Consider the following 24,872-nt stretch of genomic DNA (forward strand, 5'->3'; position numbering starts at 1 on the left):
TGGACTCCGCCAAGGCTGCCCTTTGTCACCCATTCTGTTCATAACTTTCATGGACAGAATTTATAGACGTAGCCAAGACATCGAGCGAGTGCATTTTGGGGATATCGTCTCTGCTATTTGCAGACGATTGTCCTGATGGCCTCATCAGTCTGTGACCTTCAGCGTTTACTGGGGCGGTCCGCAGCTGAGTGTGGAGCTTCTGGGATGAGACTCAGTCGGAGACTCAGTTCTCAGTCGGAAAAGGGTGGATTGCACTCTCCGGGTTGGGAGTGGGGTCTTGCCCCAGGTGGAGGAGTTCAAGTATCTCGTGGTCTTGTTCATGAGTGACGGAAGGTCGGAGCGTGAGGTTGACAGGCGGATCGGCGCAACATCTGCAGTAATGCGTTCACTGTACCGGACCGTCGTGGTGAAGGGAGAGCTGAGCTGGAAGGCAAAGCTCTCAATTTATTTGTCATGACCAAAAGAACCAGATTGCAGATACAAGCGGCTGGAATGAGTTTCCTTTGTAGCGTGGCTGAACTCACCCCAAGACATAGTGTGAGGAGCTTGGTCATCCAGGAGGGGCTCAGAGTAGAACCGCTGCCCCTTCACTTGTAGAGGAGCCAGTTGAGGTGGCTCAGGCATTCGTCCAGATGCCTTCTGGGTGAGGTGTTCCGGGCATGTCCCCGGAAGTCCCCGGGGCAGACCTAGGACACGCTGGAGGGATTATGTGTCACAGCTGGCCTTGGGGTCCTCCCGGTGGAGCTGGAAGAGGTGGCCGGAGACCGGGAAGTCTGGACTTCCCTACTGAGACTGCTGCCCCCGCGACCCGGACACGGATAAGCAGAAGAAACAGGAATGGATAATTACATTGGCGCTGGCAAAGTGCACACACACCGAAAAAGTTCATGCACCCCTAATATAGTAAATATATAAATATATATTTTATGTTTGTAGTAAGCGGTAGCTCTTTGGGACTTGGTCATTTTAAAGTAGCTTGCAGGCTGAAAAAGCGCGTGCACGCCTGGTATACGTGTACAACGTACATAAATACACATATATACGTACATAAATCCTCGTTTTCATAAGCCAGTGCCGCCTCGAGTGGCAGCCTTCCAAGCAGCTCTGTGTTTCCTCAACACAACAGAGGGGGAGCGACAAAAACACACACAAGGCTGGACTAATTACCTTGTTACTTATTAGCGCACTGCAAATGGGAAGTTTTCTGTGCTACATTCACTAGCGTATTCATTTATTCATCATTTATTGTCATGTTTATTCCTATTCTAGTTTCTTGTTTTTCCCAGTCTCTCCTATCTGGCTATTTGTCTTATTTTTAAGTGTTTGACATTTTTGCAGAGCTGCTGGAAATGTGAAGTTCTCTTGGAGATGAATAAAGTATCTAGCTAGTAGCTAGCTAGTCTAGCTAGCGTTTGCTATCAAACATTACACATATAGAATACAGTACGAGTAGCTAGCTAGTCTAGCTAGCGTTTGCTATCACATATAGAATACATGGAAATTGTGATGCAACAGACAATGCAGCCCAAGTCAAGGCGACGCATTAAAAAGCATTAAAAATGGGCACATTATCCAGTTCGCCACGAAATACCGTAATAGTGTAGAAAACACACGTTTCGATAGTGGAGCTCACGACGCCAAGCAAAGTATTTCCACTTCTTCTCCTATCGTAGAAACGCTATGACGCACAATTTTACTTTTGGACTTTTTCATAGCGGAGTATAGCTTGGAACCGCTAACCGGCCCATGCCTGCACCCAACCATCCACCACCCGTCATCCCTCCACCAAGCCTTCAATGTCCACAAGAAAGCGGTTAAATAGATACCAGTCCTGGCAAGCCCTCCTCTTATTGGCTGGCGTGGAAGCAAGCAAGAGTCCTAACGTGTCTTTTTGAGAGGCCGCCAGCTGCTGGCTGACCTCGCTGACGGAATGACAAGAGCAGTCGGGTCTGGCGGGCGGCGGTGCCGGCGTGGAGAGACGCCGCTCCTTCCAAAAAATGAGTCAGACTGCGAGTAAACCCGTTCACCTTTGGAAGGGAGGCACCCAAACAACGTCCCTGGAGATGAGTCAGCAGTTTGGAACCTCATCAAGTGTCCTTGTCCGACATTTGGCAAGACGATGATGCTTTTGGGGTCGGTAGCGTGAGAGGCGGGGCTTGTCTGAGTTGATAAATCAGTGCACTTTTGCTGAAATGAAATTCCAGTGGTAGCAAACAGTATGACTCGCTTTCACGTCCTCAGTCTTTCTTTATGGTCCCGCCTGCACATGGACCTCACATGTCCTTCTGTTCGGCACTCGCACATGCGCGCCATTCTTCTTTCCCCTTCAAAGTAAAAGCAAAACCGCCAGGCCTTGACCTCCACGCCTGCTTGGTTTATGGCGAGCACTCGGCACATGAGGACAAAAGTCTCATGCTTGGATTGGATTGGCTGCCCTGGAAACTTTGGATTGGCTCCGTCTTTAGACAGCATTCAGTCATCTTCATCAGCAATGATGCTCGCCTCAGCCGAGCGGCCAATGTTGGTGGGCGTGTCTCCTCTCTGGGGGCTTTTTATGATGTTCATTTTCACTTCCATGGTGATGACTTTCCTTTTCTTTGGCTCACTGCCGCTCGGGAGACATCATGACGTGTAGAATGTGAAGTAGTGTGACTGAGCAGGCACACGCTGGATTCTTGCGCGTATTCTTCTGTAACGAGTCGCCTGTTTATGGACCAAAATTCAGCTTTTCATTTATTTATTTATGCAAGTGTGTTCATAACCATGAAACATTGCTGCTGTTTGTTAGCTTAGCATGCACCGCTTGTCCTTTATGCTGCTGTTTGTTAGCTTAGCATGCACCGCTTGTCCTTTATGCTGCTGTTTGTTAGCTTAGCATGCACCGCTTGTCCTTTATGCTGCTGTTTGTTAGCTTAGCATGCACCGCACGTCCTTTTTTCGCTGCTATTTGTTAGCTTAGCATGCACCACTTGTCCTTTATGCTTCTGTTTGTTAGCTTAGCATGCGCCGCATGTCCTTTTTTCGCTGTTATTTGTTAGCTTAGCATGCACCGCTTGTCCTTTTATGCTGCTGTTTCTTAGCTTAGCATGCACCGCATGTCCTTTATGCTGCTGTTAGTTAGCTTAGCATGCACCGCTTGTCCTTTATGCTGCTATTTGTTAGCTTAGCATGCACCACTTGTCCTTTATGCTTCTGTTTGTTAGCTTAGCATGCACCGCACGTCCTTTTTTCGCTGCTATTTGTTAGCTTAGCATGCACCACTTGTCCTTTATGCTTCTGTTTGTTAGCTTAGCATGCGCCGCATGTCCTTTTTTCGCTGTTATTTGTTAGCTTAGCATGCACCACATGTCCTTTATGCTACTGTTTGTTAGCTTAGCATGCGCCGCATGTCCTTTTTTCGCTGCTATTTGTTAGCTTAGCATGCACCGCATGTCCTTTATGCTGCTGTTTGTTAGCTTAACAAGCACCGCATGTCCTTTATAATGCTGCTGGTTAGCTTAGCATGCACCGCATGTCCTTTTTTCGCTGCTATTTGTTAGCTTAGCATGCACCGCTTGTCCTTTATGCTGCTGTTTGTTAGCTTAGCATGAGCCGCATGTCCTTTATGCTGCTGTTTGTTAGCTCAGCATGTGCCGCATGTCCTTTTTTCGCTGCTGTTTGTTAGCTTAGCATGCGCCCCATGTCCTTTATGCTGCTGTTTGTTAGCTTAGCATGCACCACATGTCCTTTATGCTGCTGTTAGTTAACTTAGCATGCACCACATGTCCTTTATGATGTTGTTTGTTAGCTTAGCATGCGCCGCATGCCCTTTATGCTGCTGTTTGTTAGCTTAGCATGCACCGCATGTGCTTTATGCTGCTGTTAGTTAGCTTAGCATGCACCACTTGTCCTTTATGCTGCTGTTTGTTAGCTTAGCATACACCGCTTGTCCTTTATGCTTCTGTTTGTTAGCTTAGCATGCACCGCACGTCCTTTTTTCGCTGCTATTTGTTAGCTTAGCATGCACCACTTGTCCTTTATGCTTCTGTTTGTTAGCTTAGCATGTGCCGCATGTCCTTTTTTCGCTGTTATTTGTTAGCTTAGCATGCGCTTCATGTCCTTTATGCTGCTATTTGTTAGCTTAGCATGCACCACATGTCCTTTATGCTGCTGTTTGTTAGCTTAGCATGCACCACATGTCCTTTATGATGTTGTTTGCTAGCTTAGCATGCACCGCATGTCTTTTATGCTGCTATTTGTTAGCTTAGCATGCACCACATGTCCTTTATGCTGCTGTCTGTCAATGTGAAAGTGGTGAAAAGGCATCACATGGCAGCCTGACAAAAGGACTTCCTGCAGCTGAAATCATGTTTCCTGTCCCACTTTTGCCTCCACATCAAGCGTCAACATCATCAGAACCTTTCTAAAAGTATGCAAGCATGTGGTGAAACATCTCCCCTGGGCTCCTGATGGCAAACACATCTACTACAGCAGCTTCCAAAAAGTGTGCGGCATCAAATCAAAAGCTCACAAAGGTTATTAGCTGACAGTTTGTCATCTTTGAGGTGTGACACGTTCTTCCTGTGGGGAGTCGCGTCTCCCAAGCTGAGAGTCGGCCGTGGTAGCAACAGGCCTGAAAGCCTGCTAGGAAAGCTATCAAGCTGTCTGCTGCATTCAGGCTTTGTCAGGCAGAGAGCAACAGTTTAGCGTCAACAAGCTTCCTGGCTGGTGTTTGAATGAAATGTGGTGGCTTCCTGCCTTCCTTCCTCTGAGATTTGAGATAAAGCCAACCTGCAGATAAAGCCAACAGACGTGGATGGAGTGAGGTTCCCAGCTGCTAACTTTGCTAGCATTGGACTTTTTGCTGAATCTGTTCATTTATTACCAACAATCAGTCGGCTGGACAGGACGAGATGAGCACGTCCTCCATTTCCTTCCGAAGCAGGCTTTGCTACAGGTCTTCAGGTGCAGCTAACTGTCAGTCAGCTACAGGCGTGGGAGCTGGAAGTTTGATGATTTACTTTTTCTGCCATCTTTGTTTACACATTTTGCCTGGCTCTCACTTTCTTCTGTCTCTCTGGCAGCAGCTAGCTAGCGCATAGCCTCTGATCAACATCACACTGACATTTTGTCTTTAAAACAAGCAGTGAGGTTCGTTTGGAGCGCCTTTTTGTCCCACAGGGAAGGTATAAGTGGCTTGTGGCTGTCACATGAAAACACAAATAGATCACCTCAATTTTCTTTTTGTCAAGGCGGTTTTAATCGTGCTGGAAGTTGGATACACCGACGTGATCATAAACATGAAACATGTTGTTATGACCTCCGCAAAGTCTGTTTGTGTTCAAAATAACTTGAACAGTTCTGGAAGGATTTGGATGAAATTTTCAGGAATTGTTGGAAATGGGACATGGAAGAACCGATGACATGTTGGGGCTGATCCGAAATTCACCCTTTTCCTTCCAAGTAATTATTACCTGCTACGACTGACACATTTCTGAACCGATGCAAGTCATTCCAACATCAAACTGTTCAACACATTCAGGACATTCATGCTATTAGTCAGAGCACAAAAATGTGCACATTTTTGTCTTCCTGAACGCAAAATGCCTTTGATCTAAAGAGTTCTAGCTATTTCCACATTTCTCAACCGATTCAGACCGTTCCCACAGCAAAGCATTCGACGAATTAAGGACATTCATGCTGTTTTCCACAAACCAAGAATTCTCACTTTTCTTGACATTCCCATTTTTCGGAATGCAAAATGCATTTGATCTGAAAAGAGTTCTCACTACTTCCACATTTTTCAACCAATTCAGTCAAAATTCTTAAATAATTCGGGACATTTAGCCTTCCCTGTATATTCTGCTATCATGCTAGGTGTTAGAATGCTAACGTTAGCATTGCTAGCATGCAAACATTAGCATACTAGCATTTTTAGCTATTTTCATGGGTAGACGTATATCTATAAACACTTAGTATGTTAACACCTAGCATGATAGTGCTGACGTTAGCATGTAAGCATTGCTAGCATGTTAACATTAGCATAGTAGCATTTTTAGCCATTTTCATGGCTAGACACTTCTATAAACACCACTATTATGGTAGGTGTTAGCATGTTAACGTTAGCACGTTAGCATTGCTAGCTTGCTAACATTAGCATAGTAGGATTTTTAGCCATTTTCATAGCGGACACACATAAACACGCAGTATTATGCTACGTGTTAGCATGCTAACATTTTAACATTAACAGTATAATGTTTAGCCATTTTAATGGCTAGACACTTCTATAAACACCACTATTATGGTAGGTGTTAGCATGCTAACATTAGCATGTTAGCACTGCTAGCATGTTAACATTAGCCATCTAAATATATAAATAAAATAAATGTAGGACTTATTGTTATGGTGTAAATCACAATATGGGGGGGAACTTTGGCACTTGGCGGAGGTCTGCGCTCTCTGGGGGCTTTTTTAATTTTGTTCTGTTAGTTGGGCTATTTTTAACAAATACAATATATATTATTGAACAATGAATTTCCTATGCACTGTGTTAGGATTACTCTAAAACAGGCATCAAGTTTGTGTCAGATAGTACAACATTTTTCACACAATTAAAGGCAAAACACCCCCACACAGGCGGCTTGGTTGGCCCTGCCAACAAGGGGTCCCTTATTGATTTTTACAGAAGTTGGCAACCCTACCAGGTAATTTACCCATTTTATTTGAATATTATTGAATATTTTTGTTGCTGACAACCTTGTGCTCCACACTTCAGCGCAGTAGTTGACAGCAAAGCACAAAAATGAGCTAGTTTGCCAACTAACCAACTCCTCAAGAGGAAGAAAGGAGACAAACACCAAAGAAGAAGAAGGTGTGCCCATTGGAGTTAATTTAGCAGTAATGCAGTGACAATGACAACAAATGTGAATATTTACTTTGCAAGTCGCCCCTAAATTTTCCGCTTGCGCTCATAAAATTAATAGTTAGGGGCCACCGTGCTCAGAGTCCAAAAAGTTAGTCCGGATCCCCGTTGGTCCGTTCCCGTCTGGATGCAAGTGTTTACCAATCCGGCACAGTGTGGACACCAACTTTTTCCAGTGTTTCTGTGTGAACGGGGCCTGAAGGTTTGCATGTTGGCAACAAAACATGTTGGCTCCTCCCCCTGCGGCGCGTTCCCAACTAACCGAGTGGAAGATATGAATGAAAACATTCCCACTGGCCTTGTTTTCCCAAACAATTCCCAGCCCCACCTGCTTCCCTTTCTCACCTTTTGTCAAACATTCTTTGCACATTTCTCAGGGCGGCATGGAGGGGGCGGGGCTTGTTGTGGAAGCGCTGTGGGAGCTTGGAGACCCCCAGAATACTGTATGTGTGTGTGTGGAATGAATGAATGAATGGGTGAAAATTTGGGAAAAAAGAGAAGGATTACGGGGAAGAAAGATGGAATATTTGCTTTTCTCGCCCACACCGTGGCAGCCAGGTATTCCAACACACACACACACACACACACACACACACACACACACACACACACACACACACACACACACACACACACACACACACACACACACAGGTGTGTTTGACTTTATTTTATTGCCTTTTAGTGAACATGATTGAATTTTCTCCCGCGTGTTTACCAGCTATTATGTAGAAAAGGGGAAAAACTCTGAATTGAGCAAGAATTTTATGAGGAAAAAGGTTTCACAAGATGAATTTGCATTATTACGAGGAAAAAAAGCCCTCTTGGTTCGTAAGAGTACGAGCAACAAGTCCTGTGGTGGTGACATCACAAGGAAAGGTCGTTTTTCAACACTAAACTCAGAATGACGGAAGAAGAGGACAAGTCGGCGGTGCCATCGTGTCCATGGGGAAGGACCTTTCTCCTTCACGACGTCATGAAAAGACGCAACTTTAGAGGCGCCACAAACGTTAGCAAGACTAGCGTCTTATTTTTTCAATTAAAAAAATAATAAATAAATAAAATAAAATAAAAGAGGACAGCTATGAAAAGCTGGTCTCGGTGTCCCTGAGGGGTGTATCTGTGTGCATGTATATGGGGTGTATGTGGATGATAGCTAATGATGCAATTAAAATCGGGGGACAGCTGCCGCTCAGAGGGCCCCTCACCTGACCAGCCCCCCCAAATCCTAAGTGTCTACTCTGCGATTAAAATTGGGGGGCAACAGGTCAGTGGCACGGCAGGAGCAAAGGAGCCCCGCAAGGCAGCTCCCCTCCCCAACCACGCCCGACAGTAGGCCACCCCCCAAAGTCCTATATGTATGTGAGGTGGTGCAGTGGCATAGGAAGGACGGGGGCCCCATACCCCAACGCCGCCCAAACCGAGCTGGGGGGGGACCAAGGACACATGACCGACCGGCTACCCACCACAGCCCAGGCTCGGGCGAGCCACAGGCCGCAGGACACACCACAGGCCCTACCCGGCCCGCCAGGATGCCCAGTCCGGCCCACCCAACCCCCCAGAGGCGATACCCCCAGCGCCCCCCAACACCGGAGCCCCACCGGAGGTAGCGTCCACAGCGCCACCCCCAAACCGCCAAACACCACGGACCAGCCACACGCCCCAAGGCAGATCCAACCGCCACCAGGACAGCGGGAACCGCGCCCACGCGCCTCCCGCATACCACCACGGCCGGCAAGGGAGCAACACTACGACGACCACAAGAGCACCGGACCCCACATAGAGCGGAGCACGGCCACACACACGAAGCACGCAAGCCAGAGGCGCCAGGGAGGGACAGAGAAGCAAGCACCGCACGACAGGGCCCATGAGAGGAGCGGCCCCCCGCCCGGCGCCCAAGCAGATGCCCCCGCCCACCCCGCCCCCCGCCACGCCGCAGACCGGCCACCACTCCAGTGCTAGCGCTTCATTTGAACGTCGCGCTAGGTTAGCGTGCAGGCTGACGAACAGCTACGTGATCAAAGCCGTTCCAGCTCTCGCATCCGTTTCTGACGGACGGATAGTTGGCACGGCTTGGCTTTAAGATGTGTAGCAAAGCCTTTTTCTTGGAATGTGACTTTATTTTATTTTTTTGATAGCATTACGACCAAATTGGTGAAAAAATACAACATTATTCTTGAAGGGGACAGTTGGAAATGTCTGGAAAGATGACTCAGCACATTTGTTTTTGTTGGCTTGTATTGAATACGTGCGTGTGCGTGCGTGCGTGCGTGCGTGTGTGTGTGTGTGTGTGTGTAGTCAGCCAACAAGGAAGGCACCTTGAATAGAAAGTTATTATTCTTAAACACGCCAGCAGCTTCAATAACACACCAACAATGAAACACCCACTGATGAAATAAGATGCTTTCAAACTTACATAACAGCACATTTGCTCGCCTCATCCTCTGTCTGTGCGCGTGTGTGTGTGTGTGTGTGTGTGTGTGTGTGTGTGTGCGTGTGTGTGTGTGTGTGTGGATTTTGTCTCCTCAAAACTGCATAATAGACGCAGTCAATCCTGTTTATTGTCATCACCAATGGATTTTCTCGAACTAGAATTCAGCAGCTCGTCATACAACAGTTACATGCTTGCCGTGGAAAAACCACCCTGTCATGAAGATTATCTCAGAAGAAATACTTGGAACTTTTTTTTTTTAAGTAGCAAAAAAAGAGCAAAGAGTGAAGTTGATATTAATGATATATGTGTACCTGTTCACCCGTCTAAATGGCCTGTATCTGTACTCAGAGTGGGCGGGGCATAAGCTGAAATGGGTGGGGCTTAAATCTGTACATCATTTTAAGTGTGAAGTTGACATGGATTGGCCAGAAGTGGCTGTATTTATTGTTTATTATTCATCTATATGTGCACGGGGGATGTGTGGGAGTGACCTGTAAGACTTCATTATTTCATGAGCCCATCATGAAATAACCTGGGAAATAACCCGTCAGCCTTGTTCACCGTCCTTTCCTCTAAAGCACCGCGTCCAGGACTACCAGCAAAGCTCTGCCTTGTCAAGTGCACCAAATGGTCTCTGTGTCACTGACCAATCACAGCGTGTGAAGCGTGAATACATAAGCAGTCACCTAATGACGATTTTCCTTCGGATAATGACGAGCTGTACTCGTTCCATGCTCGTACTCGGCAAAAATGCATTATCTCTAATTCTTGGATGCAAAGTTGCATCCAATCGGTTTTTCACTGTGTGGCCCTCAACGGACAAACCTGATGAAAATGCTAACAGTGATCAGCATAATTAAATGCAAGTCGCTTCGTGACAAAAGAAAGAAACACTAGGTGAGAGCGTGTGAATGCCGCCTCTGGTGGTCATTGGTGGTATAGCATCACCAGCCTCCATGCGAGTGTTGTTGGACTGAAAGCAGGGCTGGAGTCATTTAGTTGGCTCGTCAACTCCTGAGTGGTTGTTTTATGATATTTGCTTCGAGGCGGTATGCTGTCCATGAGGAAGGAGCTTTTCCTTTGCCATGTCATGAAAAGCCTCGTTGGGTGAATGGATGAAGGTAGGAAAAGAATCACACAGGCTTCTGATGAAAGGTCAATATTGTGGTTGCTATGGTAACTGTGTTTGTTTACTGTAAATAACCGTTTCATTGTTCCTTTGCTGCTTTCACTGCTGTGCTTAGATGATGATGAGGGGGAGGAGGAGGAGGAGGTCTGCTAAATAGCGGGCGGAGGTGGCGGGGCGTCGATGACAAACAAAAACGTTGTGCGTCAGTGCGTGCTTTGTTGTGTTCTGTACGGCCGTGTCACGTGACCCGGTCGGCTCCCAGCGGGTCAGGCAGAGTTCCCGACCTCATTTCCTGCTCTTGTTGACGTCTCCAGCGGGGGGGCTGCGGAGAGCGCTCGCTCTGACACGTTTATTGGATGACTGTGATGTCTGGAGCGCGAGGCGGTGATTGTCTCCGAGACGCAAACACCACGCCCACTTTCAGGTCTGACCTTTCATTCCTCGTCAGGCGGGTGACGAGCAAGATCCGCTTCCTGTCAGACACCGTTCCCCCAGGGTGGTGGCCGTGTTTTCATATAGAGGATCTTTGACAATATCGCCGTTTGATGATCATGGGTTTTCGGAAATGAATGAATGAATAAATGATGGCGATGACTATGGACTATTAGTAAAAACATAGAAATACATTGTGGTCACGAGGCGGCAGTAATGACACAAAACATTGAGACATTAGCTTACATGACATCACCTTAACACTGCATGGAGTCATGAAGTCAGCCATGGCATGTCCCACATCATAGCGTGAAAAAAGTTCTCCTCCCATCCCGTGTGGAAGTGGTACATGAAAAAAAAAGTTATCCTCCCATCACGTGTGGAAGTGGTATTTTTTGGGGGTTTCTAAAAGGCGTAGTTCAGATTTTTTGACATGAAGTTGTATGACATCCCCCTCAGCATTGTAGTCCAATAACAGCGACTTAACGCTTGGTCTCCTAAGTCCAGTTCTGGTCAGATTTCCGTGATGAAGAACGTAGTTCCACTTAGTTTCTGGGGAAAATTAAGTAAAGAGTTTGGCTTCTCAAAACGATACGCGTTCAAAAGATTAAAACATTTGCATCACAAAAATGCCTTCTCAAAAAAACCCAAAACGCTCAGCGTCTCCCGCCGTATCCCGGCAAACTGTCGGCGGTGCGTTCATGCGAATGTGACGAAGACACTCGCATCTTCTTCCGCTGTGGGACACATAGGTAAACAAGATGGCCGCGGCGCTCCATCGCGGAAGTAGATGCGAGCGTCTTCGTCACGCACACACGAACGTGCAGGCGACAGTGCGCAGGAATATGGTTCTTCAACACGGAAATCTGACCAGAACTGGACTTGCAGGGGGTTAAGTCGCTGTTATTGGACTACAATGCTGATGGGGATGTCATACAGCTTCATGTCAAAAACCCCAACTATCCCTTAACGTTTAGAAGAAACTAATTAGAGGCTGACTGCGTAAATCGCTAGCTTGCTAGCTAGCAGCTGTCCCTGCAGCATAAGAATTGCAATGTAAACGAAGAATAATAGGAGTGTAAAGGTGACTATAGGGGTGCTATTTTATGTCTTTCTATGCTGTAACTATGAAAATAATCCATTTGTTAACATTGAATCCTATATCATGGAAATTCATTGAATGCAGTCGGGTCTGGTTCAAATGAACCGACTGTAGTCCTGGTGTAGGTGGTGCCTCACGGTGCACTTTTTTGTTCAGGTTACTGGCCGAGTCGACGGGTGGAGCATCTCCGCCCCCCCGGCCTCCCCCTGGCCCGCTGTACAGCTGCTACGACCTGGACGACACCGACGTGTCCTGGCTGGACCTCGCCAACCAAGAGTTCAGTCAGATGGGTGAGAGTCCACAAGACCACATTTTCACCAACTTCACGTCCTTTCACCCTTAGCATCAAGCTAACGCTAGCAGCTAACCATCCTTCACGTCGCTTGGAACATTGCGACACGCAGCTACACAATACATATACTCTATATACATAGTACATATGTATACTGTATGTATATATACATACACAAACAAAGTATACATACAGACATATTCAAAAACAATATATATTAACAACTGCCAAAGTAGGCTGTGTACTGTACGCATACACAAGCTCACCCCTGCAGAATTTTATTTGGATTTGCAAAAATATACATAAGAGATATTACAGGTACACACATCATTAAACAATACAACAATACAATACAATCATTAAATGGTGTAAATATGGTACATTAGTGGTACATAGATCAGGAAATAATATATATATGGTACATTAGTGGTACATAGATCAGGAAATAATGTAAATATGGTACATTAGTGGTACATAGATCAGGAAATAATGTAAATATGGTACAATAGCGGTACATAGATCAGGAAATAATATATATATGGTACATTAGTGGTACATAGATCAGGAAATAATGTAATTACGGTACAATAGCGGTACACAGATCAGGAATTAATGTAAATATGGTGCATTAGCGGTACATAGATCAGGAAATAATGTAAATATGGTGCAATAGAGGTACATAGATCAGGAAATAATGTAAATATGGTGCAATAGCGGTACATAGATCAGGAAATCATGTAAATATGGTACGTTAGCGGTACATAGATCAGGAAATAATGAAAATATGGTACAACAGAGGTACATAGATCAGGCAATAATGAAAATATGGTACATTAACGGTACATAGATCAGGAAATAATGAAAATATGGTACAATAGAGGTACATAGATCAGGAAATAATGTAAATATGGTGTAATAGCGGTACATAGATCAAGAAATAATGTATATATGGTACATTAGAGGTACATACATCAGGAAATAATGTAAATATGGTGCAATAGCGGTACATAGATCAAGAAATAATGTAAATATGGTGCAATAGCGGTACATAGATTAGGAAATAATGTAAATATGGTACAATAGCGGTACATAGATCAGGAAATAATGTATATATGGTACATTAGTGGTACATACATCAGGAAATAATGTAAATATGGTACAATAGCGGTATATAGATCAGGAAATAATGTAAATATGGTACATTAGCGGTACATAGATCAGGAAATAATGTAAATATGGTGCAATAGAGGTACATAGATCAGGAAATAATGTAAATATGGTGCAATAGCGGTACATAGATCAGGAAATCATGTAAATATGGTACGTTAGCGGTACATAGATCAGGAAATAATGAAAATATGGTACAACAGAGGTACATAGATCAGGCAATAATGAAAATATGGTACATTAACGGTACATAGATCAGGAAATAATGAAAATATGGTACAATAGAGGTACATAGATCAGGAAATAATGAAAATATGGTGCAATAATGGTACATAGATCAGGAAATAATGAAAATCTGGTACAATAGAGGTACAAAGATCAGGAAATAATGAAAATATGGCGCAATAGAGGTACATAGATCAAGACATAATGTAATTACGGTACAATAGCGGTACATAGATCAGGAAATTATGTAAATATGGTGCAATAATGGTACATAAATCAGGAAATAATGAAAATATCCAACATTAGGTGTACATAGATTAGGAAATCATGTATATATGGTACATTAACGGTACATAGATCAGGAAATCATGTATATATGGTACATTAACGGTACATAGATCAGGAAATAATGAAAATCTGGTACAATAGAGGTACAAAGATCAGGAAATAATGAAAATATGGCGCAATAGAGGTACATAGATCAAGACATAATGTAATTACGGTACAATAGCGGTACATAGATCAGGAAATTATGTAAATATGGTACATAAGGGGTACAAAACCATTAAAAATGTAAATATGGGACATTAGAGGTACATCCATCATTAAATAATACAATAATACATAGCCTTCAATGCCAGACCAAGCAAAGAGATCATATGTATAATCATTGTGATAGTCATCGTAATAATAAGAAGAATAAGAATAAGAATACTAATAATAATAATCCCTGCAGCGCTGCCAGAGCTGGATGAGCTGACGATGGAGGTGGTCGTGGTGGAGTTGGAGCGCGTGTGTGAGGAGAAGATGCAGCAGGCCATTGAGGCGGAGGAGGGCCTCGGCATCGAGTACGACGAGGACGTGGTGTGCGACGTGTGCCGCTCGCCCGAGGGCGAGGACGGTAACGAGATGGTCTTCTGCGACAAGTGCAACGTCTGCGTGCATCAGGTTTCTTCCACTTCCTGTTTGTCCCAAAAACCTGCTTCTTCTGCACCAAACTCATCCAAGCAAGCCTTTTGGGGCCTTCCTTGCTTTTCGCTCCCACAACTTCAGCACCAAAACACGTCATCTTCACCACAAACCTTCTTCCGCTCGCACACATTTGCACCCTGCAAAGCGCAAACCTATATTGATGATGATGATGATATCATGCACCTTTGTATGGTGGAGACCTTGATTGCGTTTTCTTTGTCGTAGGCGTGTTACGGCATCCTCAAGGTGCCGCAGGGCAACTGGCTGTGCCGGACCTGTGCGCTCGGCGTCCAGCCCAAATGTCTGCTCTGCCCCAAGAGAGGCGGTGCCCTCAAACCCACCCGCAGTGGAACCAAGTGGGTCCACGTCAGCTGTGCCTTATGGATCCCTGAGGTGAGGCTCCAGTCCAATGACGGATGGAGAGTTCATATTTCATATCATTTTCTACATAACAGTAAGGAGATAGACAGGAGGACACAAACATTGACCGAGGAATAGTTGGCTTGATTTTAAGATGCGTGGTGAAGCCTGTTTTTTTTTTCATAAAGTGGGCGTGTCAGAGATGGTGGTATGTCCATGAGGAACAAACTTTTTCCTTCATGACGTCATGAAAAACCCTTGAAAAGCACCTCCTATCTGAAAATGGAGCAGTAGCTATTGACTAAACACTTTCTTCATCCCATCCACTCCACTTTTATTTCTAGGATTTCTCAATCAATAAAACACAAATGTCATCATTATTATTTATAAACCTTCAGAAGAAAGGAAGGAAGGATCTCATGACTCCTACAATTTCACCCACTTACACGAGTGTGTGGGTGTGTGCAACAAGCTTTCAAATAATGATACTCTCCTGCTGTGCAGCCTTCAACCCAACAGAGATGCACACACACGCATACAAACACACACACACACACACACACACACACAACTGTCAACTCCATCAGTGCAACTTTTGTTAGTCTTTCTTGTTTATTTGCTGCTTTTACACTCAATAAAGCTGCGTGTGCGTGTGTGTGTGTGTCCCGGCACACGTGCGGCACACGTCGCACAATTAGTCTGAGCACTAATCGATCATGTGTGGATGGTACGGGTTTCCCGAGATACTCAGTTGACGAGACAAGACGATGCCCGAGATTGGCTCTATGAGAACGAGACCAGACGAGTTTCAACTTTACTTTTAAGAAAACTGCAGTGAAAAATATAAATGACAACAATGACAACTCAACGGAACACAAACGCAGTTTTTAAATGGAACTTTTTCTTATTAAGGGAGAAAAAAAATCCAAACCTACAAGGCCTTGTGTGAAAAAGTGATTGTCACCCCCATGCTAACATAATGAGAATAATTGATCTATCAGTGTGGAAAGGTTATAAAGCCATTTCTAAAGCTTTGGGACTCCAGCGAACCACAGTGAGAGCCATTATCCACAAATGGCAAAAACATGGAACAGTGGTGAACCTTCCCAGGAGTGGCCAGCCAACCAAAATGACCCCAAGAGTGCAGCCACGACTCATCCAAGAGGTCACAAAAGACCCCACAACAACATCCAAAGAAGTGCAGGCCTCACTTGCCTCATTTAAGGTCAGTGTTCATGACTCCACCATAAGAAAGACACTGGGCAAAAACGGCCTGCATGGCAGAGTTCCAAGACCAAAACCACTGCTGAACAAAAAGAACATTAAGGCTCGTCTCAATTTTGTCAGAAAAATGCTTAATGATCCCCAAGACCTTTGGGAAAATACTCTGTGGTCTGACAAGGCAGAAGTTTAACTTTTTGGAAGGTGTGTGTCCCATTACATCTGGTGTAAAAGTAACACCGCATTTCAGAAAAAGAACATCGTACCAACAATAAAAATATGGTGGTGGTAGTGTGATGGTCTGGGGCTGTTTTGCTGCTTCAGGACCTGGAAGACTTGCTGTGATAAATGAACCATGAATTCTGCTGTCTACCAAAAAATCCAGCCATCTGTTGGTGACCTCAAGCTGAAACCAACTTGGGTTCTGCAGCAGGACAATGATCCAAAACACCAGCAAGTCCACCTCTGAATGGCTGAAGAAAAACCAAATGCCTTTGGAGTGACTTTGGAGTGGCCTAGTCCAAGTCCTGACCTGAATCCTATTGAGATGCTTTGGCATGACCTTAAAAAGGCGCTTCATGCTGGAAAAGCCTCCAATGTTGCTGAATGACAACAATTCTGCAAAGATGAGTGGGCCAAAATTCCTCCCCAGCGCTGTAAGAGACTCATTGCAAGTTATCACAAACGCTTGATTGCAGTTGTTGCTGCTAAGGGGGGCCCAGCCAGTTATTAGGTTTAGGGGGCAATCACTTTTTCACACAGGGACATGTGGGTTTGGATTTTTTTCTCCCTTAATAATAAACAGCTTCGTTTAAAACTGTATTTTGTGTTCAGTTGTTTTGTCGTTGACTAATATTTACATTTGTTCAATGATCTGAAACATTTAAGTGTGACAAACATGCAAGAAAATAAGAAATCAGGAAAGGGGCAAACACTTTCTCACACCACTGCAGGGGTGGGGTGGGCAAACTATGGACCGGGGGCCACATGCGGCCCGCCAAGCGTTTGAATATGGCCCGCCAGTTGGTGCCAAAGTATTTTAATTAAAACTTTTAACATACAAGATGGCACCATGACTTGCAAGTAGTCAGTCAGCCAGCCTGAGACAACCTTTTGATGGTTTAAGTAGCTTTTCAAATGCGGCGATCCAGACAACTACCTCACCCATGGTGCCAGACAAACACCAGTCAACAAATGTGTGACACACAACTTGAACCTACCCACTGCGCTGTCTGGGAAGTTAAAAAAAAAGGGACGTTCACATATTCTTTAATAGTCAATGTTTTATCGTTCCTAGTTCATATTGTGCTGTGTATCACACATCCTTTATTGAAGTAAATTCCCGGGGGTCTTATTCAGTAAAAAAAAAAAAAAAAAAAAAAAAAAAAACAGGAAAATTTCCTTATTTGATGTGCTCTGATGTTTCGAGTGCTCCTGGAAAAAGGGACACAATCACACATAGCAGACCCTTTTACAGATAAAATAAGACATGCCAAGTGAACTGTTAGAATTGGAAGAGTAAAATAGTGTTCATGTGTCAAATATACAGTAAAGTCTGGCCCCCCTGGCCAATTTTGTTAACTCAGTGAGTCAAAAAGTTTGCCCATCCCTGCAAGTTAATTTTCATTTATTGTGTGATTTATTCATGTATTTATTATTGTCCCAGGCCTAGTGGCCATTGTTTTTCTGAATGAGAAATCTTGTCACGTTTTCGTGAGATCTTGTGACACCCATAGTGGATGGCACCAGCACCCGATGTAACAATAATACTGTAAATTACGGTTTATAAGCTGCTACTTTTTTCTTAAACTTTGAACCCCGCGGCTTATACAGCGGTATGGCTAATTTATGGCTAAATTCTAATCTCCAAGTCAGTCAGTGAGGAAACGTTAGCGCTCTCCTTGGCAGGAGCCAGTCACAAGCTGGAAATCGCAGGAGGTCATTATATATAACAGTATAACAACATAACAGTCTGATTCATGGTGTCATCCTACAAAGAACACTAAACTCATCACACAGCAACTTAACACTCAAAAGGTATACCTGACAAATATACAAACATGTGGCAATACGAGTTAAAATGGGGGAAAGACCCTTAAAGTTCTCCAATAATGCATTGTGTCTGAGCAACATGTTCATTGGGGTGCTGCAATGACGTCAATCACTCTGGGCTCCAGGCTCCTCTGGTGGACAGAGGCAGCATTGCAGCTCCATCCATCCATTCTTCATGCCAATTAAATGCTTTGCTCAGATGAAATGCAATATGGGAAAACTTTAAAATGTTTTTTTTTTTACTTTATTTTAAAAACATGTATTGGTACATGTTTGTATATTTATTAGGTATACCTTTTTAGTGTTAAGTTGCTGTGTGATGAATTTAGTGTTCTTTGTAAGATGACATAGTGAGTCAAGACTGTTATATTGAGTAATGACCTCCTACAATTTCTGATGGGTTGACAAGCTCGTTTTGGCTCCTGTCAAGTAAAGAGCTGCCTTGCCTGGTCCTCACGGACTTGTGCGCGCCACAATATGCCATTTTATGACGGTACAAATCTGTTTTTTCCTCTAAATTTAGTGGGTGCAGCTTATACACCGGACGGTATACGATGATAGAAATATGGTGATGTACAGTATATACAATGTGTGTGTTGTAGGTGAGTATTGGCTGTCCAGAGAAGATGGAGCCCATCACCAAGGTGTCCCACATCCCCACCAGCCGCTGGGCTCTGTCGTGCAGCGTGTGCGGAGAGCACACAGGAACCTGCATCCAGGTAAGATGCTCCACATCTACCTGTTTACACCACTTCACTTCCGTAGCATGCACAGTATAACATTCACACGATGCTACACACGCGTGAAAGATGGAGGAACCACTTCTCTCTCAGCCAACGTCTGTCTACAGCAGTGGTGCCCAATGCTCCATCATGACATATCAGACTATTCACGGTTTGCAAAACAAAATGACAACACAAAATGATCATGTATTGCTTCTACTCCTGACATGCTGCACGCAAAAGGCTGAAAATGCGTGAACACCTTGTTGCCTGTGCTATTACTTTTAGGACAAATAGACCACATGGTGGCGCTCTTAATAAACCGCAAACTTTGAGAAACTTGTCATTTTTCACACAGGTTTTTCCAGCGTGGGCCACATAGCGAAAAATGAAAGGATGCAACTTTGCCACTTTGATATTTAGTAAAGCAACACATGTAGGTATGCCCAGAAGTTATAGATATTTCAACAAAAAGCATATTAATATTAATATCTTAATATTAACTTCACTCTTTGCACTTTTTTCCCCATTGTTTTCAACTTTCTTCATATAATATTTCAAATAATCTTTGTAAATTTTTTTCTTGAAATGTTATGACTTTATTCCCATAATATTCTAACTTTTTCCCCCAACCACATTTTCCAAAATGACAACTTTTGTTTGTTTTGTTTCTCATAATATTACAACTTTTAAACAAATAATTATTGAATATTTCAGCTCTATGCTACTAAAATGATTATTTTTCCTCCTAATATTACCAATTTATGCTCATGAAATTGTGACTTTTTCCCTCTTCGTATTATGACTTTATTCTCATAAAATTGCTGCTGTTTATTCCATTTCTGCTAGGGTCTTTTTTTGTTCATTTCCAACTATTTTAACTATTTTATTTTCTTGTAAATTTTCGTGTCGGAATTTTGACTTTATTCCCATTATATTTAGATTTATTGTTGTTTTGTTTTTTTCTCATAATATTACAAAAATAACTTTTTTTTCTTGAATATTTCATAATTTTTGCTGCTAAAATGATATTATTTTTCCCCATAATATTACAACGTTATTCTCGCAAAAATTACAACATTTTCATGTTAGATTGCAAATTTTTTCTGTTAATAATTTGACTTTATTGTAAAATTACTGCCAATTTTTGCTGTTATTGTGGGCTGTTTTTGTTTTGTTTTGTTTTTGTTTTCTTGTTAAATTATATTTTTAGTTTTCCTGTTAAATGTGCTGCGGGCCAATGAATAAAACAGCCGCGGGCCGCAAATGGCCCCCGTGCCACACTCTGGACTCCCCTGCTTTAGATGAATCAGCATGAAATTTGGTACGCACCTTTAGGGGACTGACAAGCACCTGTGTGTAACATTTCAGCAAGATTGGTTGAAAAACATGGCCGCCATCAAGCTGAAAAGGGCGGTGCTTAGTAACAGTTTATTTTGATGATAAAGCTTTGGTGATATGTGTGTGACGTGTATTCATTTTCAACACAGCCCATAGGGGGCGCCACTAATGTCCTTGACATTGGTGTTGGTTTAAGCAAAAGGTTCTGTTTCGTCCTTGGTCCACTTTGTGTCCTCTGACATTCCAGTCCTTTCCAGTTCCCAAGTTCCCAGTTCCCACTTTCCACTCTGTGATGGGTAGCAAGAGGGGGGTGGAGCTAGACACAGGTGTGTTGATTGGTTGATTGGCAGAGGAATGGGAAGAAGGCAAATAGCTGTTAGACTAAAAATGGACTTAAAGGTTGCTTTCATGTCTCGCTGTTAATGTAGCTAACGCAAGCTAGCGCCATCCCGCCTGCACACCTGTCTATCCAGGCGTGGATTCGCAACCGCTTCCCAACAACTTGGCGGAAACATGAGGGACGTGAAGCACTACACTGTCAGTGGTCCTGGAGACGGGGCAGCAAGCTAACTGTGTGTTCATTCTGGCAGTGTTCCACGCCCTCGTGCATCGTGGCCTTCCATGTCACGTGCGCCTTTGACCGCGGCCTGGAGATGAGGACCATCCTGGCCGAGAACGACGAAGTCCGCTTCAAGTCCTTCTGTCTGGAGCACAGCAGCGCCGGCGCCTCCAACGTGTCCAACGGAGGAGCGACCCGACCCGAGTGGGCCGCCGAGCTCCAGTTGGACCCGCATCGCCCAATCGGGTGCGGTGACCCGGAACCGAGGCCGCTACCCCATCCGGTCTCGGCATCGGAGAGAGCTGAGAGGGACCAGCTGGAGAGGGAGAAGGTGAGCCAGAGGAAGCAGAAGCTCCAGGAGCTGGAGGACGAGTTCTACCGACTGGTGGATCCCGGCCAGGTGGCAGAGAATCTGGCGCTGCCTGTCACGCAGGTACCTTCGGACCCACAAAGCAGAACCTTAGCAAGCGGAATCATGTGTAGCAATGATTGCATGTTCTCCAAGGTGGACTTCCTCTACCAGTTCTGGAAGCTGAAGAGGAAGTCCAACTTCAATCGACCTCTAGTGACCTTAAAGCGGGATGAGGTGGACAACCTGGCCCAGCAGGAGCAGGACGTCCTCTACAGGCGCCTCAAACTCTTCACGCACCTCCGACAAGACTTGGAGAGGGTGAGTCCACACGTCATTTCATTTGCCCCCCAGCTAGCACGCGAAAAGTGAATATTTGTTTACAAGTGAGCTCAGGGGAAGTTACGACAGGCCGTTAATGTCACAGGCAGGAAAAAAGGGAGCGCTTGATTTGCTCACTTCACATTACAGGTAATCTTGCCTCATTGGAGCGTTTGTTTTTTTAAATTAATCAGTATGACGTCATCATTCCCTCATATTGGCCCGGTAATTATCATGCACTCCTAATACAAAGCATCATGTAAGTTCCTTGGCGGAGGTAATAATGAAACATGAGACAAGATGGCCAGCTCATTTGGCGTAGGCCAGGGGTGTCCAAGCATTTCCCACCTCCGAGAGCCACATAGTGAAAAATGAAAGGATGCAACTTTACCACTTTGATGTTTTGTAAAGATATGCTAAGAAGTAGAGGTGCCACAAGATCTCGCAAGATTAATACGTGATTTTTTGTTCAGAAATAAAACGTCTCATGGGCTGTACGTATGGGACGATCATAAATAAATTAGTGAATTAATCACACAATAAATGAAAATGAAGTGGATAATCAATATGCTTCCGTGTGCATGCGTGGCTGTTTCCCTCGTCCCTCGCCTCCAAACAAGCAGGAAGAGAGTTCACTCTGCGCATTGCTTTCAGCACGCTGGCGTGTTTGTTCCTTAGAACAACGGCATGAACGGAGTGAGCCCTTTTGTCAGTCATACAGTCTTTGTCCCAGTGGGTGGAGGCGGGGCTGCTAGCATACACACAGTGTGCAGAAGCGTGTAACATAGTAGAAATGATATTAGTAGATTGCAATATATTGTCATGTATTTTCATATTTCTTCGTCGTACTTTTCTTAAAAGTAAAGTTCTAACCTCGTCTCGTTCTCGTAGACCCAATATCGTGTATCGGCTCGTCTCGTGACTCACCTGCTAAGAAGTTATATCCCGTATCTATTTCAAGAAGAAAGTATACATCAGCTTTGTCATAAAGGTGAAAAAGCCTGTTATTAATATCAACTTCACTTTTGCCATTTTTTATGTTTTTTGCAAATATTTCAGCTTTCTTCATAAATGTAGTTTTCGTAATATTATGACTCTGTTCCCGGAATATTTTGACTTTATTCTCAAAACATTAATTACATTAATTAATATGAGTATTATATTAATATTAATTAATATTACAACTTACAAAATATATGTTTTTCTTTCATATATCAACTCTATGCTAATACAAATGATAGTAATATTACAAGTTTACTTTATTCTAATAAAATCATAGCTATTTTTTTCTCATTTCTGCTGTTGTTTTTCCCTCTGCTATTTCAACTTCCTTCTTATCAATTGTCTTTTCTTTTCTAATTCTAACTTTATTCCGATAATATTTTAACTTTATTCTCATAATATTATAATATACAGATTGGAGATATTGACATATTTTTTTTCAAACTTAATTTTCCAAAAATGCCAACTTTTTTGTTTTTTTTTTGTTTCCCATAATATCACAACTTAAAAAAAATAAAAAAATATTTTGACTCATGAAATTATTGCAGTTTTTTTCCATTTCTGCTGTTGTCTCTTTACTCTCATATTATAATTTTTTCTCCAAGTTCATTTTGTTTAGTTTCTTATAACATTCCGACTTAAAAAAAAGTATTTTTTCTTTCATATTTCAACTTTATGCTACTAAAATGACATTACTTTTCCTCAGAATATTATGCTATTCTCGTTAGATTAGTTTCTTTTCTCTTAATATTATGATTTTATTCTCATAAAGTTAGTGCTGATTTTTCAATTTTTGCTGTTGTGTTTGTTTTTTTTTTTTAAAGTTTTTATGATATTTATTATATTTTATTTATTATATTTTTAGAATGTGCCGTGGGCCAGTAAAACAAAAACAGCCACAGGTCGCCAATGTCCCCTGGGCTGCAATTTGGTCACCCCAGGTGTAGGAAGACTTGTGGCGCGCTGAATGAACTTTATTGACGCTCATTTAGTGCTGTAAGTGGCCTGCAGCAGCCGGACCTCCAGAAGTGCTCCTCCGAGTGTCACAAGAAGATAAACTCTGCTCAGGTTCATCGCGGCACCGTCCACGGGTTGGACTTTATCGATTTACTGCTGGCCTTGCAGCCTCCCCCGCTTCACCGGCACACTTGTAACTCTCCCGACGTGGCGGTGTTGGGGCTAGCGATGTTAGTGCGTCGGTAGGAGCTAAATGGACGAGTGGAAACATCTATATGCAGACCCTTCTGACAGATACATCAACTTTGCGCCTCCTTTTCAAAGTGTGAGGCGCCAGAAGACTTGCGAGGAGGAAAATAAAGAAAAACACTTTTTTTCAAACCTGTCACGCCAGGGGTGTCCAAACTTTTTCCACCCTGGGCCACATAATAAAAAAAAAATGAAAGGATGCGGGGCTCACTGTTATATTTTTTAAACCAAGCCATGTACATATGCGGAAATATTATGTTTTAAAAAAAACAAACAAAAAAAACAGCCTGCCTTTCAGCTTTGTGTACGCCGCCCGCCGAGCCCACTTCGCTGTGATTGGTCACACTCCCAAGCGCTCCCGAGGACGTCCGCACAGCTGCTGAACCCATTTTGTCCGATTACTTGCGCAACATAAACACAGTTAGGACACTGATAGATTGCTCTTCTGACTCTTCAACATGACCAAGTAACGTTGGAAAGGCGTCCGACTTCAGCAACAGTTTAGTGGGTAGTCCAGCTTTGTATTGGTCCGTGTTCACAAAACAGTCCCGTGTGAAGTGCCGTTGACAGACGAGCATATTTTTCTCTTGCTGGCCGGGAATCAGCAACTCCAACCACTTCTGCCTGATGCTTGCCTCTTTAGGCACACCCCAGCAAACATTTCCTGGGAGCCATACGAGCTAACACGGTGAACAGAGCAGAGCGAAGCAGAGCGGGGGGAGGGCAGGCCTACAGCGTGTGCCTGGGCGTGCCCATATAAGGACGTTCCGGGTTGCGTTGACGTCAGTGGAACTCTGTGTTTAAAAAAATGTCTCACTTCCAAATGCGCAAACCTCGTTATCTGACACGTTGGCATCGTTTAACACGGGAATACAACATTGTAACAACATTTATAGGTCAGAAAAGAGGAAACGCATAATAGGTCCCCTCATTACTCTCCAATTACTGCTCTTTTTCCATTTTTACTGTTGTTTTGTTACTTTTCTTTTTTGCTAGTACTTTTAGAATGTGCCGAGGGCCAATAAAAAAACAGTCACAGGTCACAAATGGCTCCCGGCCCGCACCATGGACACCCCTGGTGTAAA

The 24,872-nt window shown here is 43.7% G+C and overlaps 1 protein-coding gene across 3 annotated transcripts in view; it reads left to right on the forward strand.

The window, feature by feature from the left end:
• The window catches only part of jade2 (jade family PHD finger 2), a 102,988-nt gene that overhangs the window by 55,041 nt on the left and 23,075 nt on the right, over positions 1-24,872 (forward strand). For all 3 annotated transcript variants that reach the window (XM_054755092.1, XM_054755090.1, XM_054755091.1), the window contains 6 exons: positions 12,155-12,288; positions 14,419-14,630; positions 14,880-15,047; positions 18,890-19,006; positions 20,941-21,342; positions 21,415-21,579. In XM_054755092.1, coding sequence (XP_054611067.1) covers positions 12,155-12,288; positions 14,419-14,630; positions 14,880-15,047; positions 18,890-19,006; positions 20,941-21,342; positions 21,415-21,579 — 1,198 coding nt within the window. The remainder of the gene's footprint in view (positions 1-12,154; positions 12,289-14,418; positions 14,631-14,879; positions 15,048-18,889; positions 19,007-20,940; positions 21,343-21,414; positions 21,580-24,872) is intronic.

This window comes from Dunckerocampus dactyliophorus, chromosome 16, assembly GCF_027744805.1.
Source record: "Dunckerocampus dactyliophorus isolate RoL2022-P2 chromosome 16, RoL_Ddac_1.1, whole genome shotgun sequence".
Classification (NCBI taxonomy): Eukaryota; Metazoa; Chordata; class Actinopteri; order Syngnathiformes; family Syngnathidae; genus Dunckerocampus; species Dunckerocampus dactyliophorus.